At 37.3% G+C, this 21,228-nt stretch overlaps 2 protein-coding genes across 2 annotated transcripts in view; one reads left to right on the top strand and one right to left on the bottom strand.

Annotated features, from left to right (window-relative positions):
• The window catches only part of LOC134651063 (putative inorganic phosphate cotransporter), a 37,191-nt gene extending 28,564 nt beyond the window's left edge, over window positions 1-8,627 (bottom strand). The window contains exon 1 of the mRNA XM_063506048.1: window positions 8,289-8,627. Within this exon, the coding sequence (XP_063362118.1) occupies window positions 8,289-8,418 (130 nt within the window). The 5' untranslated portion in view covers window positions 8,419-8,627. The remainder of the gene's footprint in view (window positions 1-8,288) is intronic.
• A 1,410-nt stretch (window positions 8,628-10,037) lies between these two features.
• On the top strand, window positions 10,038-19,606 carry LOC134651062 (uncharacterized). Its single transcript, XM_063506047.1, has 10 exons — window positions 10,038-10,149; window positions 10,403-10,569; window positions 10,965-11,139; window positions 11,407-11,596; window positions 12,105-12,277; window positions 12,616-12,860; window positions 13,208-13,307; window positions 17,638-17,825; window positions 18,797-18,904; window positions 19,436-19,606. Exons 1-10 carry the CDS (start codon window positions 10,080-10,082, stop codon window positions 19,604-19,606), a joined length of 1,587 nt encoding a protein of 528 aa, XP_063362117.1. The 5' UTR covers window positions 10,038-10,079.
• Window positions 19,607-21,228: the final 1,622 nt, after the last annotated feature.

Below are 21,228 nucleotides of genomic sequence, written 5' to 3'. Positions count from 1 at the left end.
AGTTGTCAACAGTGACATTTCTGATTGAAGACAACCTATTTAGGATTTTCAAGTCGCGGAGACGTGTTGCCTCACCATAACCATCTATAAATATTGATAAAATAATTGACGATCCGTGGAAATCACAACTGAAGTCCTAAACATATTCCGAGAAGGAATCTTATGTAAATATTCGGTATACGAGTATGGTGGTTGTTTTTAAATTCTCTTCTATATCCTATTTACCGAGTGAATGACTTGTAACTGCGGATTAACTTATTTGTCGAATAAACATGGTTATTTTTATAGAAAAAAGTGTTTTCATTACGTTGTCTTCGTTAAATATTTATAGCCAAACTGCAAAGTCGCTTTGGATAATAATTATTATAAAAACACGTTGAGATCAAAACCGGATTCAGGCATTTTATTCGGTGTCAGAGGGCCTAAATTTTAACTGAATGGAAACCGGGTCTCATTCGACTACTTACAAACCAAGATTTAACTAATAAGGTTCACAAACACACCAATAGATACCAAGCTTGGTAAAATGGGTAAAAGTAAATGTAAGTAGGCAGGTACACTAGGTACCAAATTAAAAACTTGTAAAATTTACCTTGCTTCAATAAATAAAATACCTACTTATGTATGAGATACATTTTTTTTCAGAAGAGTTCAATAACATAAGTTTGTATGAAAATCAAGTCAAACATCAATACCCTACAACCTAAGAAATCGAATCGTTTTTAACATATAATGTACCTAGTGTTGATGGATCTACATGTGTTAAAAACTAAAACTGACATTGCAGTCGCTTTCGTGCTTAAATTAAATAGGTACTAGTGTTTTATATTACTTAATGACCCAAAGTATGTGACACAAATTGTTCCTTGCAAAGTGTCAAATTCCGTTACCGTCATACGAAGTCTTATGTAAAATGGCTACGTAATGAAAAAAGAAAACTTGAGTCGATTTTTTTCTCCAGTTTTGATCGAATGAGATCGTGACTTGTGTGTAATGTGGTAAATGTCCACTTTTAGTGTTTAGCAGTAACGCTTTGGTTTACTGCGACATAAACGCATATTGCTTGTGTCAGCGCAACCTAACGTGTATATATAGGCAGGCATTTAGAGAATATACGTTCTTATACTAGCACACATAAGGTGTTTAACTTCTACTCCCATCACCTGCTCGAAACCATATACAACAGGCACTATCCTGTTATCTGATGTGTTATATAACATAAAAATTACAAAATTTTATAAAAAAAATGTTTTACTAGATGTTTTGTAAATCAGCCGAGCAGGGTCAAAGCCACAGCAACCTTGCGTTGCGTGGTACTTGCTGAAAGGAAATCTAGATAGAAACAATGCGATGCTTTTGCTGGGTTGTTTGACCATTGTTGCGACATTTGTATTGCAACGTATCTAATTGCCTTAATTCAGTGCTGATTTACGACAAGATCGCGCAAATACGGCAACTCCGTTAAAACAGGGCTGATGTATAAACTATATATACTTACATTTAATTTTATTATACTTAAGTAAATTATTTTGTATAGATACATATGTACCTATATAGGAAGAGAAGACCGTCTGTCAGATAAAACCATCTATTTACAAGCTCTTTCGTCGCTTCTAACTAGAGCAGAAGGACTGAAGCTCTTCTTTATTGATTGTGTAGGTACCTATGGGCGAAGCGAAGAACTTATTCAAATACTAGAATTCTTGCCCTATGACGGTGATCCAACCAACAATTTAATATGCCCTCGCCACCTTGACCTTAGTTAAGTGTAAAATCAATTCAAATGAAACCTAATTTCTAATGTTTGAACCCGTGACCTCCGGATTGAAAGTCGGCTAGGCTACCAGCGCTTTTTTGCAAAAGATTAAGATCAATAAGATAAATAATCCATAAAAAAAATCATCGAAAGAATAATCACATCAACATTGTTAAAGTAAATTGTAATTCGATACCTTTGCGATCTGAATTTCGCAATAAATCCATGACACGCTATGCTACACTCTTTTTTATATCAATTTAACATTATGCCCCACTTTCTATCATTATAATACCCTTCAATCCCGTATGGAAACAACTAGCTAGAGGTCAGTTATTATTGTTTTCCATCAGTATTTTAAGCGGTTGCAAATTTGAGGAAAAAATATTAGCAAAAAACTGATATTTGCAGCTATTAAAGGTATCATGCCGATTGTTTTTAGTGTTCCGTACAAAACTTTATTCACGTAACGGAGCGACGTGTGAATCGCATCCAGTGTGATAACCGCCTAACACGAACTGAATGCGACTTGGTCCTTGACAGTGATGGGGATTATATTGGAATCTCGTGATAACCTTTGTAACACTTCAAAAATTCCCCTGTCGCTGTCACAAATGTACCTAAACCATTCACAAGACTAAATGCATAACTTATATGTATATTTTAGTACACGCGCTAGTTTCACTATTCAACAACTTGCATGTTAAAAAATTTAATAAATATTGTGATTCAGACTTAATATCAACATCTTAACCACGAGTTAGCCTGGTTAATGGCGGTGTTATAATGTACCTATATATTCACTTCACGTTGGTATAATAAATACCCTAATATCATGTAGAATACATTTTGCTACAGGAAAAAGGTAATCCTTGAAAAGTAACTCAGGGTCTTTACCGGCCACTAACCGTTTAGAAAATCTAATATTATAAAGAACACATTTGTGGACTTATAATATCAAATATGTCGTCAACCGTAAGAATATTATTTCTAAGCCTAAACAACGGCGCTAATTAAATCATCGTTCAAGGTGGTGCATTTTTCAATGAAGTACTAATGTTTACTAACAAGATATATACAGTGTATTACTAAAAGAAATTAAAAACTAGCTTAAATCTAAAATAGGGCCTTGAGGCATTGTACCAAGGATGCTGGCGACATTTCCTCGCTGTATCGCAATGCTGATACGTTGTGCGAGGTAGCCGCCAGCTCTTCGGTCACCAGTTACGTCAACCAGACGCTACGCGATTTCTGCGAACAACTTATGCGCGCTGGGACCCCATGGACCTAGAGTTTCAACTCCAAATGGTACAAAATGGTACTCTCTACCGAGGCTCTTATATTTGTTACGTTTTAATATTTCGGCGCTTTCCGCCGCCCCGCCCGCTTTTACATTAGTCCGTTGGAGGTGGGACGGTGCCAGTGTGTCTACGCAGGTAGCATCCCACACTAACATCCGTCCCAAGCTCTAAGGAACTAAGGACACCCCATCGGGCCTCTTGCCATCGTCTCTGAAAATGCCAGTCGGCTCAAGAAGAGCAGGCACATTGATGGTGGCAAGAGACCGACGGATTATGTCATTAAGCGACGCATGTCTCGAAAAGCGTCTTGCACTTTTTTGACAAGATAATCCATGGTGTCACAAGACCACAACCACAAGCCCGTCCACAAGACCACAAGACTCCGTCCACAAGAGCATATGTGTGGCGTACACACCGAAACCCGAAGTCGCAAACCAGTCGCCAGTCTAAGGGAGGCCGGATCCAAGAAAGTACAAATGATTATATTTCGACTTTGAAAAAAAAATGTTTACTCTATTTTGCCTACATCTAGGTACTAATCAGTTTTATTTATTAATATGTACGTTTCGCACCCACGAAAAATGGTCTATCCTTCTCTACTAATCTTATAATCGGAACAGAAGAAACCAATTTTATTATTCATCACTACATTACCAAGGAGATTTATTTCTACAATTTACAAAAAAGATTCTATTAATTAATTATTTATATCTGCAATTGATTATTTGTTTCAGAAAAGTAATAACGTTAATATATGTCCGAGCCATCTTCTGTTGAAAATGTTGAAATCGCCGATCAATCACTACGGAATGCAGTTCCGTCCTTGCACCTTTTACCCTAACCACTTATTAACCACTTCTCCGATGTTTAGAGCAAATTAACTGCAATGTGTGGGTGCATAGTTGCATACACGTAATGCGCCTTTCACTGGCCACTAGAGTGCGCCACCCGCGATGTCAAACTGGATTTTAATAGAGCTGTGTCATCGATTTTCAAAATATAGTTTAACTTAAATATATCAACTTCTATGTAACGTTAAGAAATCTTGTAGTTTAATGAGCTTTAATTAAATACATCGATATCGATTGCAGCGTGACGAACTTCAATTGTAATTGAACTACTGGAAAGGTTATCAATTTCTTGATAGCAAAATTATTTTTAGCTACACTTTTGTATTTATATTTTAGTTATATACAAGTTTCCGCCAAGAGGTTGGCTTATTAAATAATGTCCCTGTCTAATCTCAAAAATTCAAGCTGATTTTAACTTTTAGAACCTTTTCTTGTCTTCAAACATGCATCGAAATCGATACTCAATTTATCTGTCGGGTATTTCTATACCATGATGCGGGAAAAAAATACTTTAAATTTTCAGGGTAACTTTCAGTACGACAACCTGGACCTGAACAAGATTATCCATGCCTGGCCCAGTTGGCACGCGCCGGACTACTTACTGCCCCAGTTACAACCAGGCAAAACATAAAAACAGCCTTGGAGCCTCGTCTCTTACTTATTTATTAATTACATTAAAAGGATGACTCGGACTAATTTTCCTAACGCGCTAACCTCAAAAACTAAGATGTCAATCCCACATAAATAATATAATTTCTTCGGTATAGTAGAGTGCCAAAAAAGTAGAACAGAGTAAAATAAAAAAATAAGCCGTCGTAAGTCGAAGCCAGTAACGGCACATTGGCAAGTTCGGTGCGTCAGTCAGTAATTGATTGGTCGGTAATTGAAGGTTTTGCTACCGGTCTGGTGCAGTAATGGCTTAGGCGCGGCAGACTGCCTGGCTGCCACACTTATACTCGACTATCAACTGCTCGGGTGGTATGTTAATGTGCCTTAGATATTAATACGCCCAGCTTCAAAAGACGCTAGGCTAGAGCACACTTTACAGCACACTTTGCATTTTGCAATAAGTATGATCATTTTCAAATTGATTTCATGCAGCCTGAAATTTACTGCTGAAATCTACTGTAGGTACCGGCAGTTAAAAAGACGCTCTTTAGAAATAATAATAGAAATATTAAAGAAAGGTCCACACTATCCAAAAACCACATCTTATGTAAAAAATCATAGCACATAAAAGTCATATTTGGCCGCCGAGGCACATTAGTTACCTAACTTATATTATAAGATAGTTATAAAATGAAGTCCGTTAAAAAGAATAAAGATGAATATAATTTAGTGTCACAACACAAACCATTATAGGCACCTAAAACTTTTTTTAATACTATATCCCATGATTCCCACGTTTGCGAAACTAAATCACAGCTAACCTTACCTATTGAATGAAAAAACTAGTCGGTGGCTGGTACTTGGTAGTGATAGGATACCTATTTCTGAAAAAAACCTAGTACCTACTCACTTCCTTATTCTATATTTAAGTTAAGGCAATGGCCTTCGCATTGTTTAAAGTAAATAAATAAGTCAATAACTTACTAAGTTTTTTATCAGTGCAAATATTTAATACACATTCGATTCCACTTATTGGTACTCGTTCGCACACATTCATAAATATATTGAATAGGATGTTTGCAAAACCGTTTTTCTAAGTAGGCACTTCAGCCAAAACAAATTATTGCGGTTTGCCAGGTTTATGACAGGAATTTATGAGATAATTTAATAAGTATAATTTTAATTATAGTCAGGTACTTACAATTGCTTTAAAAAATAATAGAGGTGCGCTGACTAAACCAATACAAAATCGCCGTGAGATGCCAATCATTTACGCTCCGTAGCGAACGCAACTGTCACTGTCGCACGCACTAATATGAAAGAGTGATAAAGAGTTAAAAGGAATAGCTTAGCTTAATTAATAATGATTATTTATTGTATTATCGCCTGCTTCGGGTCTTCATTTATTTCGGATAGGTCTTTACGAATATTAGGGCACATGGTTTGTAAGATATGTAGGTACCTTTTTGAAGATATTTAGACAAAATGTTGGCATACTTGTTATGTCATATGTACCACGAGGTCTCACTCGTTACTTCATAAGATCAGAAGCAAAGTCACGTGCATGTTTAGATTTACATATTAGAACTTAGCTGTTTCATGACTGGCGTAAGTTGGTTACTTGTTTACCTATCAGTCTATATCAATCTATTAGTCTCACAGTCGAATAAGACTTGTGTTGTGTTTACTAGACGACGATATAATAGGTATAATAATGAAATAGTTGAGATACATAGAAAATATCCATAACTCATCTGTACTGACTGTGCTTATCAAAGAAATAAACTCCAACTCCGTAGACAGAGTTCCTACCAACCAGGCTAAACGAATAATTGCAGGCCAAATAATTGTAATCATAGTTGAAATCAAGATAGGGTTCTACTTATAAGTATACAGGGACTTCATTATTGATGGCATTTCACTAGAGAACTGCTTACATTGTTGCGTTTGATATTTACCAATATACATCCTAAGCTACATACAAGTGCATACTCATATTATCACCGTTATATCGTTACGTCGTGATAATTTGATGAGCAAGGTAAATATAAACAAACATCTTTATCGCGACTGTTAATTATCATGCAGGGCAGTGGAAATTTTTACATAGCTTATTACGGTCGGTCGGTGGACGATATCCGTGGGCATTCCTTGTTGGAAGGACTGTAGTTGTACAAATGTATCCTGGTTATGATAGGTTGTTTAATTTTACTAAATTATACATATTTAAAAAATTCTAATTTAAGTCTAGGTAAGTAATTCTTAGGAGGAAATATAATCGTTCAATAACCGACCCAAAGACTCTTATTATGATACATATGATAATCGAGTAAAACAATATATTTAATTCAATAAGTCCTGTTCCAAAAAAATGCCATGCTCAATTTTTCATATTTTTATTTATTTATTTATTTATATAGCCCTTTATTCTCAACATATTTGTTGATTTTAGTAGTAATTTTTAGTTTTGAATATTTATATGAAGTCTCTTAGTTCAGTGTGCCTGTCGGTCATAGACTAGGAATCCTCTAGACTGAGTTTAGAGCAATTATTTCATGAAACCGATGCTGCCAAAAATACGGGGGTGCGGGGGGACGAGGTGAGCGAATCCCGTGCCGTGATTGGTCCGTTCAAAGACACGGACCAATCACGGCACGGGATTGACTCGAAGATGGAGTAAAACTACCGTATGAGTGGCAGAGGGGGTAGTGTTACTATGCTCAGTCTAGAGGATGTCTTGTCTGTGCTGTCGGCAAAGGCCTCCTCCAACTCCTTCCAGTATTTCCTCTCTCTTGCCACCCTTGTCCAGAGTGGTCCCACTGTGAGTATAATTTCGTCTTCCCATCGTGTTAATTGAGTGCCTTTCGATCTTGACCCATCTGTGGGGCGCCACATGAGAATTCTTTGGCTCCACTTCTCTGTCTTGCATCTTATAGTGTGGCCTGCCCATCTCCATTTTTGCATGTCTATGTGGGTGAGGATGTCTGCTACATTTGTTCTGGTTCTTATGTCAGAGTTGCGGTTTCTATCCTGCAATTTTATACCGAGCATGCTCCTCTCCATCGCTCTCTGGCATTTCGCAAGTATATCTCGTTGTTTTTTAGTAAGAGACCAAGTTTCGCAGCCATAGGTTAGACATGGAAGGACACATGTGTTGAAGGTTTTACTTTTTATCCGTATACCTAGGTTGCTTTTCATGATTTCTTTGAGTGACCAGTATTTGCTCCAGCCGGACGCTATTCTTTTTTCAATTTCTTTATCCATTTGGTCCTTGAAAGATATTATTTGGCCTAGGTACACATACTCTTCTACGTAGTCTAGAATGTATCCATTGACTGCTATTTCTTGTCTCTTAGAATTTGTCGTCAATTTAGTCTTGTCTGAGTTAAGCTCCAGTCCCACTATCTTGCTCTGTTTTGCTAGATCTATTAGCATGCATTCTAGTTCTTTTGGGTTATCCTCAAACAAGACTATGTCGTCGGCAAACCTTAGGTGGCTTAGGCGTGTGCCATTTATGTTGAGGCCAAGGTGTTCCCATTCGAGGTTCCTGAAAATTTGTTCCAAAACAGCGGAGAATAACTTTGGTGATAGTGTCACCTTGCCTGACACCTCTTTGTACCTATAGGGAAGTTTTTGCCAGTTGATTCAATTTTTCATATACCGCTCCCAGTTAAATAATTTGCCCTTGTAGCCTACATATTTTGGTAGAGGTGGATATGTCCTTAAGCTAACCACGTACAACTCAAGAAAATGATTTCATATGCAACATACCTTTGCAGAATCGTGTAGTCTCCGAGGTCCTCGGCAATAATGGGGTCCATTCGGATGCAGTTACTCCTTGTTTCTGAAACGAAACTGAATCCATTCCATTGCTTGTCAGCACTTTTGCAAAAACGTCCATAGTTCAAAGTAATTCACACTTTTATTATAAAATTATTACCTACTTAAGGCGGTTTCAAAATAAGAATGTAGTATTTTTGATGCTGATTAAATGTCAAGAAACAAAGCGATACTTCAGCATACATGAGTTGAACACTCCACATACCCGACTTATGAATGCAAATGATGATAAATACTTGAATGAGTATTTATTGACAATAACAATTATGTATAGGAAATGAGAACTGATACAGTAATTACATTGCTTATAAATAAAGATATCGGTTGTGATAGATAAGTACACGTGGTCACTGGTTTCACAATACACATACCTGTACAATTAGGATACTCGTACAAATAAACGGGCTACATTCATAACGAATTTAGTGTGCGTTATATTACGTACCTATCGATTTTAGTGCCGTTACAAGGAAACTGATCCCTGTTTGAGTAACCTTCATGAGACATCGGGGGATTAGCCAAGTGAAAATCTAATGTATATAGGTATATTAAATTGTAAGTGTATTGTAATATATATTCTTTTGGAGAAATACATTCTTAAACTATAAAATCGTTTTATCGTTGTTAGAAAAAGCCAATCGAAAGTTATTAATTAGGTACTCCATTATGTTTGTAATGTATTTCCAAATTTTTTATGTATGTAGGTACGTAAGTAGGTACTTACGTGACTCTTTGAGAGTGTGCATGTATAAAGGTACCAATATAAGAATGTATCGATTTATATCGCAGCACTTTGCAGGATTGCAGATTTCTAATTATCTACCTATGTTTACCCGAAGACATATAGATATGAATAATGCTAGCTGTTAAAAAAACATCGAATCCTACGTACTGCGTTTTCTATATTAAAAACAAAATGATTGCAAAATAACACACGAATAAATTTTCACTACAAATACCGTGGAAACCGAAAGTAACCTAATAAAATAATAAATTGCCAATTGTGTCATTGAGCGAACTGGCATTGTACCAATTCCTGAATAATTTAAGTGTAAATCGACACGCCAATTTCAGCAATTCTGTGTTTACTTTCTATTTCATATAAAGTCCAGCTGTCTCTGCTTTTACACTTGAATCGATGCTGCAATCAAGTATCAACTCATCATGAAACAGTTCTGCTTTGCGGTGTTTCTGTTTATTATACAGGGTATTTTTTCGTGAATTCTAAACGATACTCTCAATTAACTAGCTAAATACTAAGTAACTACTACGTAATGAATATTGTACTAACATACACACTGATTTACCACGGATACTTAATATACATTTTCATTGAGTAGTTCTAGTTACTCGTTCTTGTTTAATACTTATTCTATGACATTTACTACTTTTACTACCTTTTTTAAGTTTTTACTACTTTCATAATATACAAGGTGTAACAAAAGTAGTAGGGATCCGTTTAAGCCCCATGTGCAGTATCGTATTCTGATTAAGAAAAAGTAGAAGTAAAAAATTTGTCTCAAAAAAAACATTTTTTATTCGTCCAAGTTGGTCGGCCCTCCACAAAAAGGCCAAAAAAAATTCGCGTCACAAATTTTTTATTACTATTTTTCTCATAAGAACACGACACTTACTGATCTTTCTTCGCATAAAAAAAAAACTGTTAAGTAAGTATTATTATTTTCAGTTGGTTGTCATGCGGAAGAAGCATCGAAGCCGGCGATGGTTGCCGACGTTATCCGCGCGATGCAGCGCCCGTCGGCCGTGATCGCTATGCTTTGCTGGACTTCCAGTAAGAAAACTGACAATAATTCGGATCGAAAATAGATCTACACGATTTGGTTTTTATTTATATTTTTACTGTATTTTTTTAATTTTGCACCGTTATACTTCTTATATTATAGGTTAGAAAATCCGTAACAGTTTATTTCGTCCTATCGATATCACTGATTTACGACTGAACTTTAGTTACAAATTTTTTAAACATTTTAAGGATGAAAAGAGATAAAGATATCCCAGACTTCAAAAAAATTGTTATTTAACAGATTTGAAACTGCAACTATATTCGGCACTCGAAGGGGAAAATGTGACACAAATAACCATGATGCAGTTTTTGAAGGCGGGCACAATGCCCGAACGACATGCACAGGACCAGCATATTGTCTTCTTAGCTGATCTGGATTGCCCGGACATTGTTTCCTACTTTCGAACGGTATCGTATCTTGATATTCTTAATAATGATTCTTGATTGAATTCTTAATGGAGATTAAATAATACATACGGACAAAAAATACACAGACAGACATTGCTACATTCAAAAAGTACCTACGTATCTTTATAGTAAAAGTTATCCAGGGTGGCTCAGAGATGCGTATTATAATCGTAAATCACATTTTTCTGAATCTAGCAATTACCTACTGTCATTTTATTGAAAATTAAGAATGAAAAAAAAAAAACAGTAAACCATAGTTACCGTACTTTTTTTTACACATTGATGTATACAAAGTGTAATAATATTATGAGCAAACTTTATGTTATTAACAGGATTAATGATAAAAAAAAAATCTAATTAATTATTATTTATATCAGCCTGTATTTTGATTTCAGAGCAGTTTAAACAAGCATTTCAGATCACCCTTCCGTTGGATACTGATAGATTCTGGCAATAATGATACGTCTGAAAGCTATATTCCTAACGCGGTTGCTAACTTCGATATATTGGTTGATTCTGAAGTAATACTTGCTCATCATTTGGGAGACGGATCATACAGGTTACATCTTAGTAAGTACCTACATATTTAAAGTAATTCCCATTCAGAAAGTTCTATACAAACGTAATGTTACGCCCATATAAACGCAACTCCATTTTATTTAAATTGATTGCTATATTTTCTCAGCATTCTTGAGTTACAAATAGGCATTCAAAAACAAATTCTTATGTGTAATACTAATCTCCAGTAAGTAAATTCACGATTATACACGGGTATACGGTTCTTAGCGAGGAATGCGTATGCGCCTCAAGTTATTCAGTTGTACAGTTTTTATGCAGTTTACAGAATAGGTTATAACACGGATTGGAAGAAGGAGTTTTACGGCACTTGGAACGAAAGCAGAAGGTTACAAAAGGAAGTTATGGAGGGAGAAATAATTTTACGTAGATTAGACCTGGAGAGTTTTGAACTTGCAATCTGCTACGTTCTTACCGATAATGACAGCATTAACCACCTTTATGATAACGTGTATGTTGTTTTTTTTATGTCATATTTCTTAGCTTTTTGTAGAATTACCTAATTAATTCCATGGTCGACAATAAAGTACGGAAACAAACTTCAGCAAACAATTAGGAAAAGACGAGAAGATTTAGGTATGGTATTTAAGAAAGAACCAAATTTGAAGTTCTCAACTTAAAGATACCACATTTTGTCGGTTGTCGATAAGGTTGATTTCAATTTTAAGCTTTATGGAAATAGCGTTTTGTTGACAACCAACAATATGTACTCTTTTGATTGAAAACGGCACAAATAATGGAGCAATGCATGTAGCTCTTCTTCTTTTTCGCGTTATCCCGGCATTTTGCCACGGCTCATGCCTGGGGTCCGCTTGACAACTAATATTGATACCCGAGCAAGCGAAGAAACCACGAGCTTATTAGCGAGTGGTTTGAAAAGTGGAATCTTGAGCGTTGCTTTTCAGAACATCAACGCGTCATCATAAGTAATAAAATAATAATCATTGTCCATTGTTCAGGAACGACCACACCGACACGATAACAAAAGTAAATTTTCCAACAACGAACCACTTATTAGATTTCCTCAACGCGACCAGAAAATATGTGTTTGCTAACACTTGGGGATATCGAGTCAATGGCACTTGGAACGGAATGACTGGTTATTTGGTTAGGGAAGAGGTGGAAATTGGAGGTAATGATCTAATGACTTATAATGACTTATATCGACCGGGATATGAACCGTGATTACCTTTGGTATTGTTTTTAAGCTCCCGATATTACGATCGATATCCCGGTCGATATAAGTCTAGTGAAACTAGTAACCGTGAATCATTCAAAACTGTTAATGATCTAATGTTTGAGAATGTTATAGGTAGGTAAAGGAAAATTATGATTTAGTAGGTACCAAACATCCAAATCGTAGGATGAAAATAATATTCACTGTTTTCGCGCTATCCGTAAAATATCCTATAGATTACTAGTAATTGGACATTTTCCCAACTATCCTAATACAGAATAATATTTCCACAGGCTCACCGATGTTTTTTACATCAGAACGGATATCCATAGTCGATTACATATCGAGCCCAACTCCAACTCGGTCCAAATTTGTTTTCCGGCAACCAAAGCTCTCATATGAAAATAATTTGTTCATTTTGTCCTTTCGGGCATCAGTTTGGTACAGCTCCATAGCCTTACTTCTATTACTAGTTATAGTTCTATTTATAGTCACGATTTGGGAATGGAAGAAGACACGCGGACATGAAGATAAAAAGGTACTTACACTAGATATTACGTGCGTGTTGTAATTCAAAATTAAATAATTTATTCTGCAAGTAGATAGGCCTCAAGGGCTCTTGTATAGGTCAATAAAACTTAGAGTGGCATCGTATAGTGACTTGCAATCTGCGGTCGGTAAATCCCCGTATAATATCTATGCAATTTCTTACACGGTAAATGAAGCATTGTTAATGTATTTTTCCTTGACGGGTTTTCTCTTTGCCCAGAAGTGACCGACGACGAAAATCTGAATTTGCTTTAGAATAGGTACATCTAGTAATCATAATTAATTTGTTGGATATAAGTATATTAGTTTGCAAAACCCTTTGAAAATATATTTTAGGTAGAAGCAGATTCCGGCATCTTAAGAGCAAGTGTGATTGATGTGGTTCTTTTGATTTTTGGGGCTGCTTGTCAACAAGGAAGCACTGTCGAATTGAAAGGTTTGGTGTCAAAACTTTCTTTTAGTTTAGAGCTTGTTCACATAATTTTGCTTGTCCTAATTTGTCCTACTTGTTCTCAAAAGTTTGGGGAACCCTTTTGGCATTTGTGATCAGTTCATCTTGAACATCAAGCCCGTTTAGAAGCTTCAGCTGTAAAGTGTAAGGTCTATAAGGATAATACCGAAAAGTTGAGCATGTCCGGTAATTCCAAAACTGAACTCTACGAGGGCTGTTTGATAAGTACCCGTTTATGAAAAAAGTTATCAGTTGTTACACGACTGCCCCAAAAAAAGAGTGTATTGTTTTCAGGGTTCATGTTTGTATGTGGGTATGTAAGTTTCTTTGTTACACCGTAACAGCTAAGTGCCTGAACCGATTTAGGTGTTTGAGATATCATTGGAATCCTTACATCATCCCGAGTAACATAGGCTATGTGACGTCATCACAAAACCAATATGGCGGATTATGCACTGCAAATTGTGCAACCGAAACAAAAATAAAACCAATAAACCTATCGAGTTGGGTATTAAAATAAAGGATTTTGAAAGACGATTCTAAAACTGTACACAAAATATGGTTTAAACTATTCATTTGGTAGGACAAGATTTTACAAAATATAAGTATAACGCAAAGATAAATGAATTGTCAAAATCTATTGAATGGGATATTAAAAGAAAGGATTTTTTAAGGCGATCATACGAATATATATAAGTTATATGTTTAATTGTATCGTTGGAGAGAAAATACGAAATGTTCTACATCGCGCTAATGACATTTCTCTTTGCAGCTATATACGACAACGTCATACGTGGCGCTTACGTTATTTTCAATTGCGAAAGTGTCAAATACGAAAGGAACGGTTTGAACGATTGACTAGATTTCCTTACACATTTGGTAACAAAAAAGGAATGTTTCATACAAACTTTCTTGGACATTTTGGGAAATATGGTGGAAACTGTTCAGCTTCATGTACTTTACCAGCATACCAATATTTATAGAAATCTAAGATGTGATCGAAATGTACAAATTATTTGAGAAATGCTCAGGTACTCTGAATAAACATATTGTGCTGTTTATTATAAGATTTAACTTGAGACTTTGAATAGAAGACACTATTATCATGACATTCATGACTGTAGAAGGCAGGTCTTTGATGATGATTTTAATTTTGCACGAAAAATTTTGCAAATCCCGGAGCACACGTGCTACTGTTGTGAAACAATATTTTACGAGAAGCAAAGACTGGGAGCTTAAGACAGATGGGCTCTTCCTGCAACTTCCACGAGTATTTTAGTAACGAAAGCCGAAGGCCGAACTCCGCATAGGGTCGACGCTCCGAAGCGTAAGGAAGGTGCGTGCTTCCTGTAAATTCCCCAAGTATTTTAATTGCGAAGGCCGAAGGCCGTGCTCCGCGTAGGGCCGAAGGCCCGAAGCGTAAGAAAGGTGCACGCTTTTTGCAGTTTCCCCAAGTTTCTTAATTGTAAATACCGAAGGCCGAGCTTCGCGTAGGGCCGAAGGCTCGGAGCGTAAGAGAGGTGCATGCTTTCTGCAGCTTCCCCAAGTATTTTTATTGCGAAGGCCGAAGGTTCGCGTAGGGCCGAAGGCCCGGAGCGTAAGAAAGGTGCACGTTTTTTGCAGCTTCCCAAGAATCTTAATTGCGAAGGCCGAATGCCGAGCTTCGGATAGGGCCGAAGGCCCGGAGCGTAAGAAAGGTGCACGCTTTCTGCAGCTCGAAGTATCTTAATTGCGAAGGCCGAAGGCCGAGCTTCGCGTAGGGCCGAAGGCCCGGAGCGTAAGAAAGGTGCACGCTTTCTGCAGCTTTTCCAAGTTTCTTAATTGCGAAGGCCGAAGGCCGACCTTCGCGTAGGGCCGAAGGCCCAGAGCGTAAGAAAGGTGCACGCTTCCTGTAGCTTCCCCAAGAATCTTAATTGCGAAGGCCGAAGGCCGAGCTTCGCTTAGGGCCGAAGGCCCGGAGCGTAACAAAGGTGCACGCTTTCTGCAGCTCGAAGTATCTTAATTGCGAAGGCCGAAGGCCGAACTTCGCGTAGGGCCGAAGGCCCGGAGCCTAAGAATGGTGCACGCTTTCTGCAGCTTTTTCAAGTTTCTTAATTGCGAAGGCCGAAGGCCGACCTTCGCGTAGGGCAGAAGGCCCAGAGCGTAAGAAAGGTGCACGTTTTCTGTAGCTTGCCCAAGATTCTTAATTGCAAAGGCCGAAGGCCGAGCTTCGCGTAGGGCCGAAGGCCCGGAACGTAAGAAAGGTGCATGCTTTCTGCAGCTTCCCTGAGTATCTTAATTGCGAAGGCCAAAAGCCAACTAATGGGAAATAATTATGTAGTTGCAGAGATATTAAGCCATAGCACTTTTCAATACGTCTGGTTTTTGGGTCATCCTATTTAGGTTTTTAAGCACGTTTTATGCTAACATATCAAATATTAACATGATGAAAGCTCCTTGAAGCAACTTAAGTGCCTTAAATCATATAAAAAATGTGGTTGGTTTGTATGGTCACTAAAATGTATAAAATAAAATAAATTAATTAAAAATTAAAAAACACGACTGCAGTTTATAAGCGAACTGAAAAGCTAAAAATAATTTTTAGTTATGTTAGGTACTCAACTTAATGAATGTAAAATATAATATATAGGTAAGTGTTCTGTCAGGGTCGTAAACAGCAAACGGAAAAGTTTAGGCTCATTTAGGATTGTGACTGTACCTCTATATTTTATTTCGATGCAGTCGGGGACCTGTGAATGGGAAAAATTCAATATATCAAGGTCCCCGACTGCAATCGAAATAAAATATGCAGGTACAGTCACGATCCTAAATGAGCCTAAACTTTTCCGTTTGCTGTTTACGACCCTGACAGAACACTTACCTATATATTATATTTTACATTCATTAAGTTTAGTACCTAACATAACTAAAAATTATTTTTAGCTTTTCAGTTCGCTTATAAACTGCAGTCGTGTTTTTTAATTTTTAATTAATTTATTTTATTTTGGTTTATATGCATTTATTTTTCTTCATAGTCTCCTTTTAGCTCTATACACTTGTTCCACCTATATTCAAGCTTCAATAAACCATCCAAAAAGTATGATTTCGGAAAGTCATTAAAATAGGCCTCTGTGACGGCAATGACTTCGTCATTTGATCCAAATCACTTACCACCTAGCTATTTTTTCAGGTTGGGAAACAAAAATAAATCGCATGGGGTCAAATCTGGAGAATACGGGGGGTGAGGCAATAGGGCATAGCGTAATTGTGTTAATTTAGCCATCACAACTCTAGACGAATGAGCTGGTGCGTTGTCGTGATGAAACAGTACTTTTTTATTTTTTAAATGGGGTCGTTTGTCCTTCAACACAGCGTCAAATTCATCCAATAAATTGGCATAGTACTGCCCTGTTATCGTTTTCCCCTTTTCTAGAACTCAATATGTATAATACCCTGCGAATCCCAAAAAACGGTCGCCATGACCTTTCCAGCCGTTGGGACGATTTTTGCTATCTTTCGAGCAGGTTCACCCGGTAAAATCCACTGCTTCGACTGCCCTTTCATTTCCGGGGTGTAGTGGTGAACTCACGTTTCGTCTACGGTCACGAAACGACGCAGAAACTCCTTCGGGTTACGTTTGAACATGGCCAAACACTGCTCCGAAGTAGTCAGTCGGTTCCGTTTTTGCTCCTCCGTGAGTAAACGCGGCACCCACCTCGCCGATACTGTCTTCATACCCAATGTTTCTTCTAATATGTTTTGTACCCGCTCGATTGGAACATTTACAGCATCAACGATTTCTCGAAGTTTAATTCGGCGGTCGGCTAAAACGATATTTTCAATTTTCTTAACCATATCGTCTGTAGTCACCTCAATTGGGCGGCCTGGGCGATCCTCATCAAAGACGGTTGTTCTCCCCCGCTTTAACTCGTTAAACCAGTATCTGACGGTTGTCATGGAAGGAGCACATTCATGGTAAACAACTTGCATTCTTACTTTTATTTCATCACATGTTTTTCCTTCCAAAAACAAGAATCTAATTACAGACCGATACTGCTCTTTCTCCATTTTCACAATTTTAAGTTCACGCTTTCACTGAATCGCTGTCAAATGAGAAAAAAACAAAAGAATGCTGTTTTTTTAAAAAAAATCCCACCTCTGAAAAATGGCTTAAAACGGTTGTATAGATATTTTCGGCCCGTGATATTAATACATTTGGAAAACGGAAAACTTATCAAACAGCCCTCGTATTATGATGAAATTAGGAGTGATTTCTGAAGTAGTCGGGATTACACTTTACCTAAACATATTTCAAGGCTCATTAAATACCCAACAGGCTCCCTCGGCCGTATTGTAATGCTGATCTTGTTCCTGGCTCTGATGTTCCTGTATACTTCGTATTCTGCTAACATCGTGGCTCTCCTGCAGTCCAGCTCTTCGCAAATAAAAACACTGGAAGACCTTCTCCATTCCAGGATTAAGTTCGGCGTCCATGACACGGTCTTCAACAAATATTATTTTTCAGTAAGTTTAAAGACTTTGAGGTTTTATCTTACCGTAAAATGTGCCTATTTTGCTCCCCACTCGGTAAAACGACTCACGCTACAAGCTACAACGGTCCGGACCCGGGCCGGGGCGCCCGACACTTCTTTTTCTATGACAGGTGACGGTGATCAGTGATCACGTGATGCTGTGTATAGGAAACTGTTAAGAATGACTCACGCTAGACCGGGCTGGGCCTGGGCCGGAGCTTCTTGCGCTTCGTTTTCTATGGAAAGCACCGCGTGATCAGATCAGCCGTCATAGAAAATGAGACATCGGACGCCTCGGCCCGGGCACGGCCCGGTCTAGCGTGAGTCATCCTTAACACTGTTAGCTCTTTTAATCACAAAACTTGCGTGAGACAAAGACATATTAAATATATTAAAAACGGGTCACTCACGTATTTTAAGTCGAAAAACTCGACAGGTTTCACTTCGTACCGAGATGTGTCATCAGGAGCTTGCGTTTACGGTGACGGACCGGCGCAGACTGCGGGCCGCAGCTCTCCGCGCTCGATGACTCGGCGCAGGCGCCGGTGGCGGCAGGGGGGACGAGAAACTACCCTCATTTATGGCATTATTGTCAAACGATGGGTTGCACACAAATGGGTTGGTTCTCGGTACGAAAGTGAAACATGTCGAGCGTTTTTCGACTTAAAATACGTGAGTGACCCGTTTTTGATATATTTAATACTGTTAGCTCTTTTCTAGTCTTGGGTTTTATTGTTGCTATTAATACTACATATTTAAGTACTATGAACAATACCGGCAATCTGGTTATGTAAGTTCAGGAACTTATTAGTTTTAGTAGTATTTAATAGATACAATAACGTTTTATTTAACGCATTTTTCAAGCATCTATTGTTTTACAGACAATAGGTAATTTAGTCATAAAAAATTGAGTAAGAAAATAATTAAATTTAGTTAATAGGTCTATGATTAACTCTTTTACAGACCGCAACGGAACCTGTCAGAAAGGCCATTTATGAAACAAAGGTGGCGCCGCGTGGGTCAACACCTAGGTTCATGCCTATGGAAGAAGGCATTAAGAAAATGCGAAAGGTTAAGACTGATAATGATCATCTTGAGTTCTTGAGTACCTATTCGACTTTTTAATGGCAGCTCTTGTGATGGTGACATTTACTATATGTCTACGCCATACATTTTATATGCAAGAAATAAATGAGCGCTCCATTAGGTACATAATATACTATGGGTTGCAGTGACGGCGCGTTCATAAAAGCCGATTCCCACCGGCTTGCCTGTTTTTGGACGTTTGAGCAGAGTTGTAAAGGAAATATGTAAGCCAAATTAGCCCCGGCTTATTGCCTATGGATATGTATACCTACTTGACGCGCCGCCACTGATGGGTTGAGCTAGTCATAATAAGTTAAAGTAAATAAAGGTTCAATTTTCTTAAAATCGCATCCATGAGTGATCTGACAGTGACACATTATAAGCAATATCATGAGTGTTTAAAAACATGGTCGAATACTAGCTCATCAACCTTAACTAATGATTCTTTGAAATTTTAAAAGATTGGGTTTAAATTAAAAGACGAAACTTTTAAAAAAATACTACCTACTTTTTCAGGGTCTATTCGCATTCCATATGGAGACCGGCGTCGGCTACAAATTTGTAGGAAAGTACTTCCAAGAAAGCGAAAAGTGTGGGCTTAAGGAAATACAGTATTTACAGGTGATCGACCCGTGGTTGGCGGTTAGAAAAAATACGCCTTACAAGGAAATGTTTAAACTAGGGTGAGTTCTTTAACCGACTTCGCAGTTAGTCCTGCAATTTCACATTATTTCGTTACTACAAAGTTGGTATACAGATACGAGTAGCGGTAACCCTACCGCTAAGAAAAAAAATGTGACTTCAAGTCCAGCCGATTTCGCGCACACATACCTACTCACTTTCCAGGTTTGAGCCATTCACCGCTCAGCCCTAAGTAGTTATATGTATGTGAGCGTGTCCGTAAACACGAGGAAAACGGCATTTGTACGAGATTAGAAGCCCTTAGGTACATTTTATTCATGTTCATTAAATTAAATTTTCTTCTAGAACAAAACGTATCCAAGAACACGGTCTACAATCCAGGGAGAATCGCTTGCTATACGAAAAACGACCTAAATGCAGTGGCCAAGGGGGAAGTTTCGTGTCCGTGAGCATGGTGGACTGCTACCCAGCCTTACTGGTGCTATTTTACGGAACTGTCTTCTCTGTTGGTCTGCTCTTCATAGAAATATTGACAAAACGAAGAAACGATATTCTTAGGAAAATTAGTCGTGCAAAAACGTTTAGTGTTGATGTAGGAGATAATTAATTATTATAATTTGTTTGGTAAATTCTGCTGCATGTTGCGTAAATAGAATCTTCTTTTTAGTGCTGACATTGTAGGTAGGTACCTATTTAATAAGTTTTTAGAATGGGCGACATATAGAAATAGTAGAGAAAAAATTGGTGATTACATTATTTTCTTTGAGCTTTATGTTAGTAAAACTCTAGGTATAATAAAATATTTGGTAGTGTTAATAAAAAAACTAACCAACAATTCTACTTTATTTTCCACCTAATTCCAAGGAAAAATTTTACTGTAATTTGAGTGTACGTGTGATTGGAGTTAGGTCATGGATCTGGATCAATCACTAGTCAGGTTTTTAATTAAAATTGGTCGTAAAGGTGTTCCGGTGAGGCCCATGGTTAAAGTAATTACAGATTCCTTACCGCCTGCACCACGGCTAACGGAAACCTAATTAGGCCACGACCAGTGCCACGACAGTTTAAATTACCTTCGGACTTCTTTCAACTTGTTCAAATTTTGGATTCCTCTTTGTATATGACAACGATAACTCTACTTTTACACATGTATTCTAATACATTTTTTTTAATACAAGTTAATTATTTATAAATGTTCAAAAATCAAAATCAAAATCAAAATATATTTATTGTATGGTTATGGGTTTACAAAGGTGGTACAAATTTTTCATGTTCTCCATATCCTGCCTTACAAAGGCGTACAATATTTAGTAAGTTGTCTTAGAACTACTTTTAACATTAACAGTTACATAGATAGACATATCATTAAATTGTAGGTACTTAATAACTAGCTAACTTTGTAAAAAGTCATTTATGCTATAAAAGCAATGTTTGATTAGCCAATCAAACAATCTTTTTTTGAAGGGTAATGATGCGAATTTTTTAAGGTCTGTGGGAAGTTTATTAAATATCTTTATACTCATACATATAACGCTTTTTGAAAATAGTGCCGATTTAGGGTTAGCGCGTATTATATCGTACATGTATTTGGTTCGGATTGGTTGAGTACTAGATTTTTTTACAGGAAACAAATCTGGATTATTTTTTACAAATATGCAGATTTCATA

Source organism: Cydia amplana, chromosome 9 (genome assembly GCF_948474715.1).
Source record: "Cydia amplana chromosome 9, ilCydAmpl1.1, whole genome shotgun sequence".
Taxonomy (NCBI): domain Eukaryota; kingdom Metazoa; phylum Arthropoda; class Insecta; order Lepidoptera; family Tortricidae; genus Cydia; species Cydia amplana.
The sequence above is the reverse complement of the archived record's forward strand: the minus strand, read 5'-3'. Positions and strand labels throughout refer to the sequence as shown.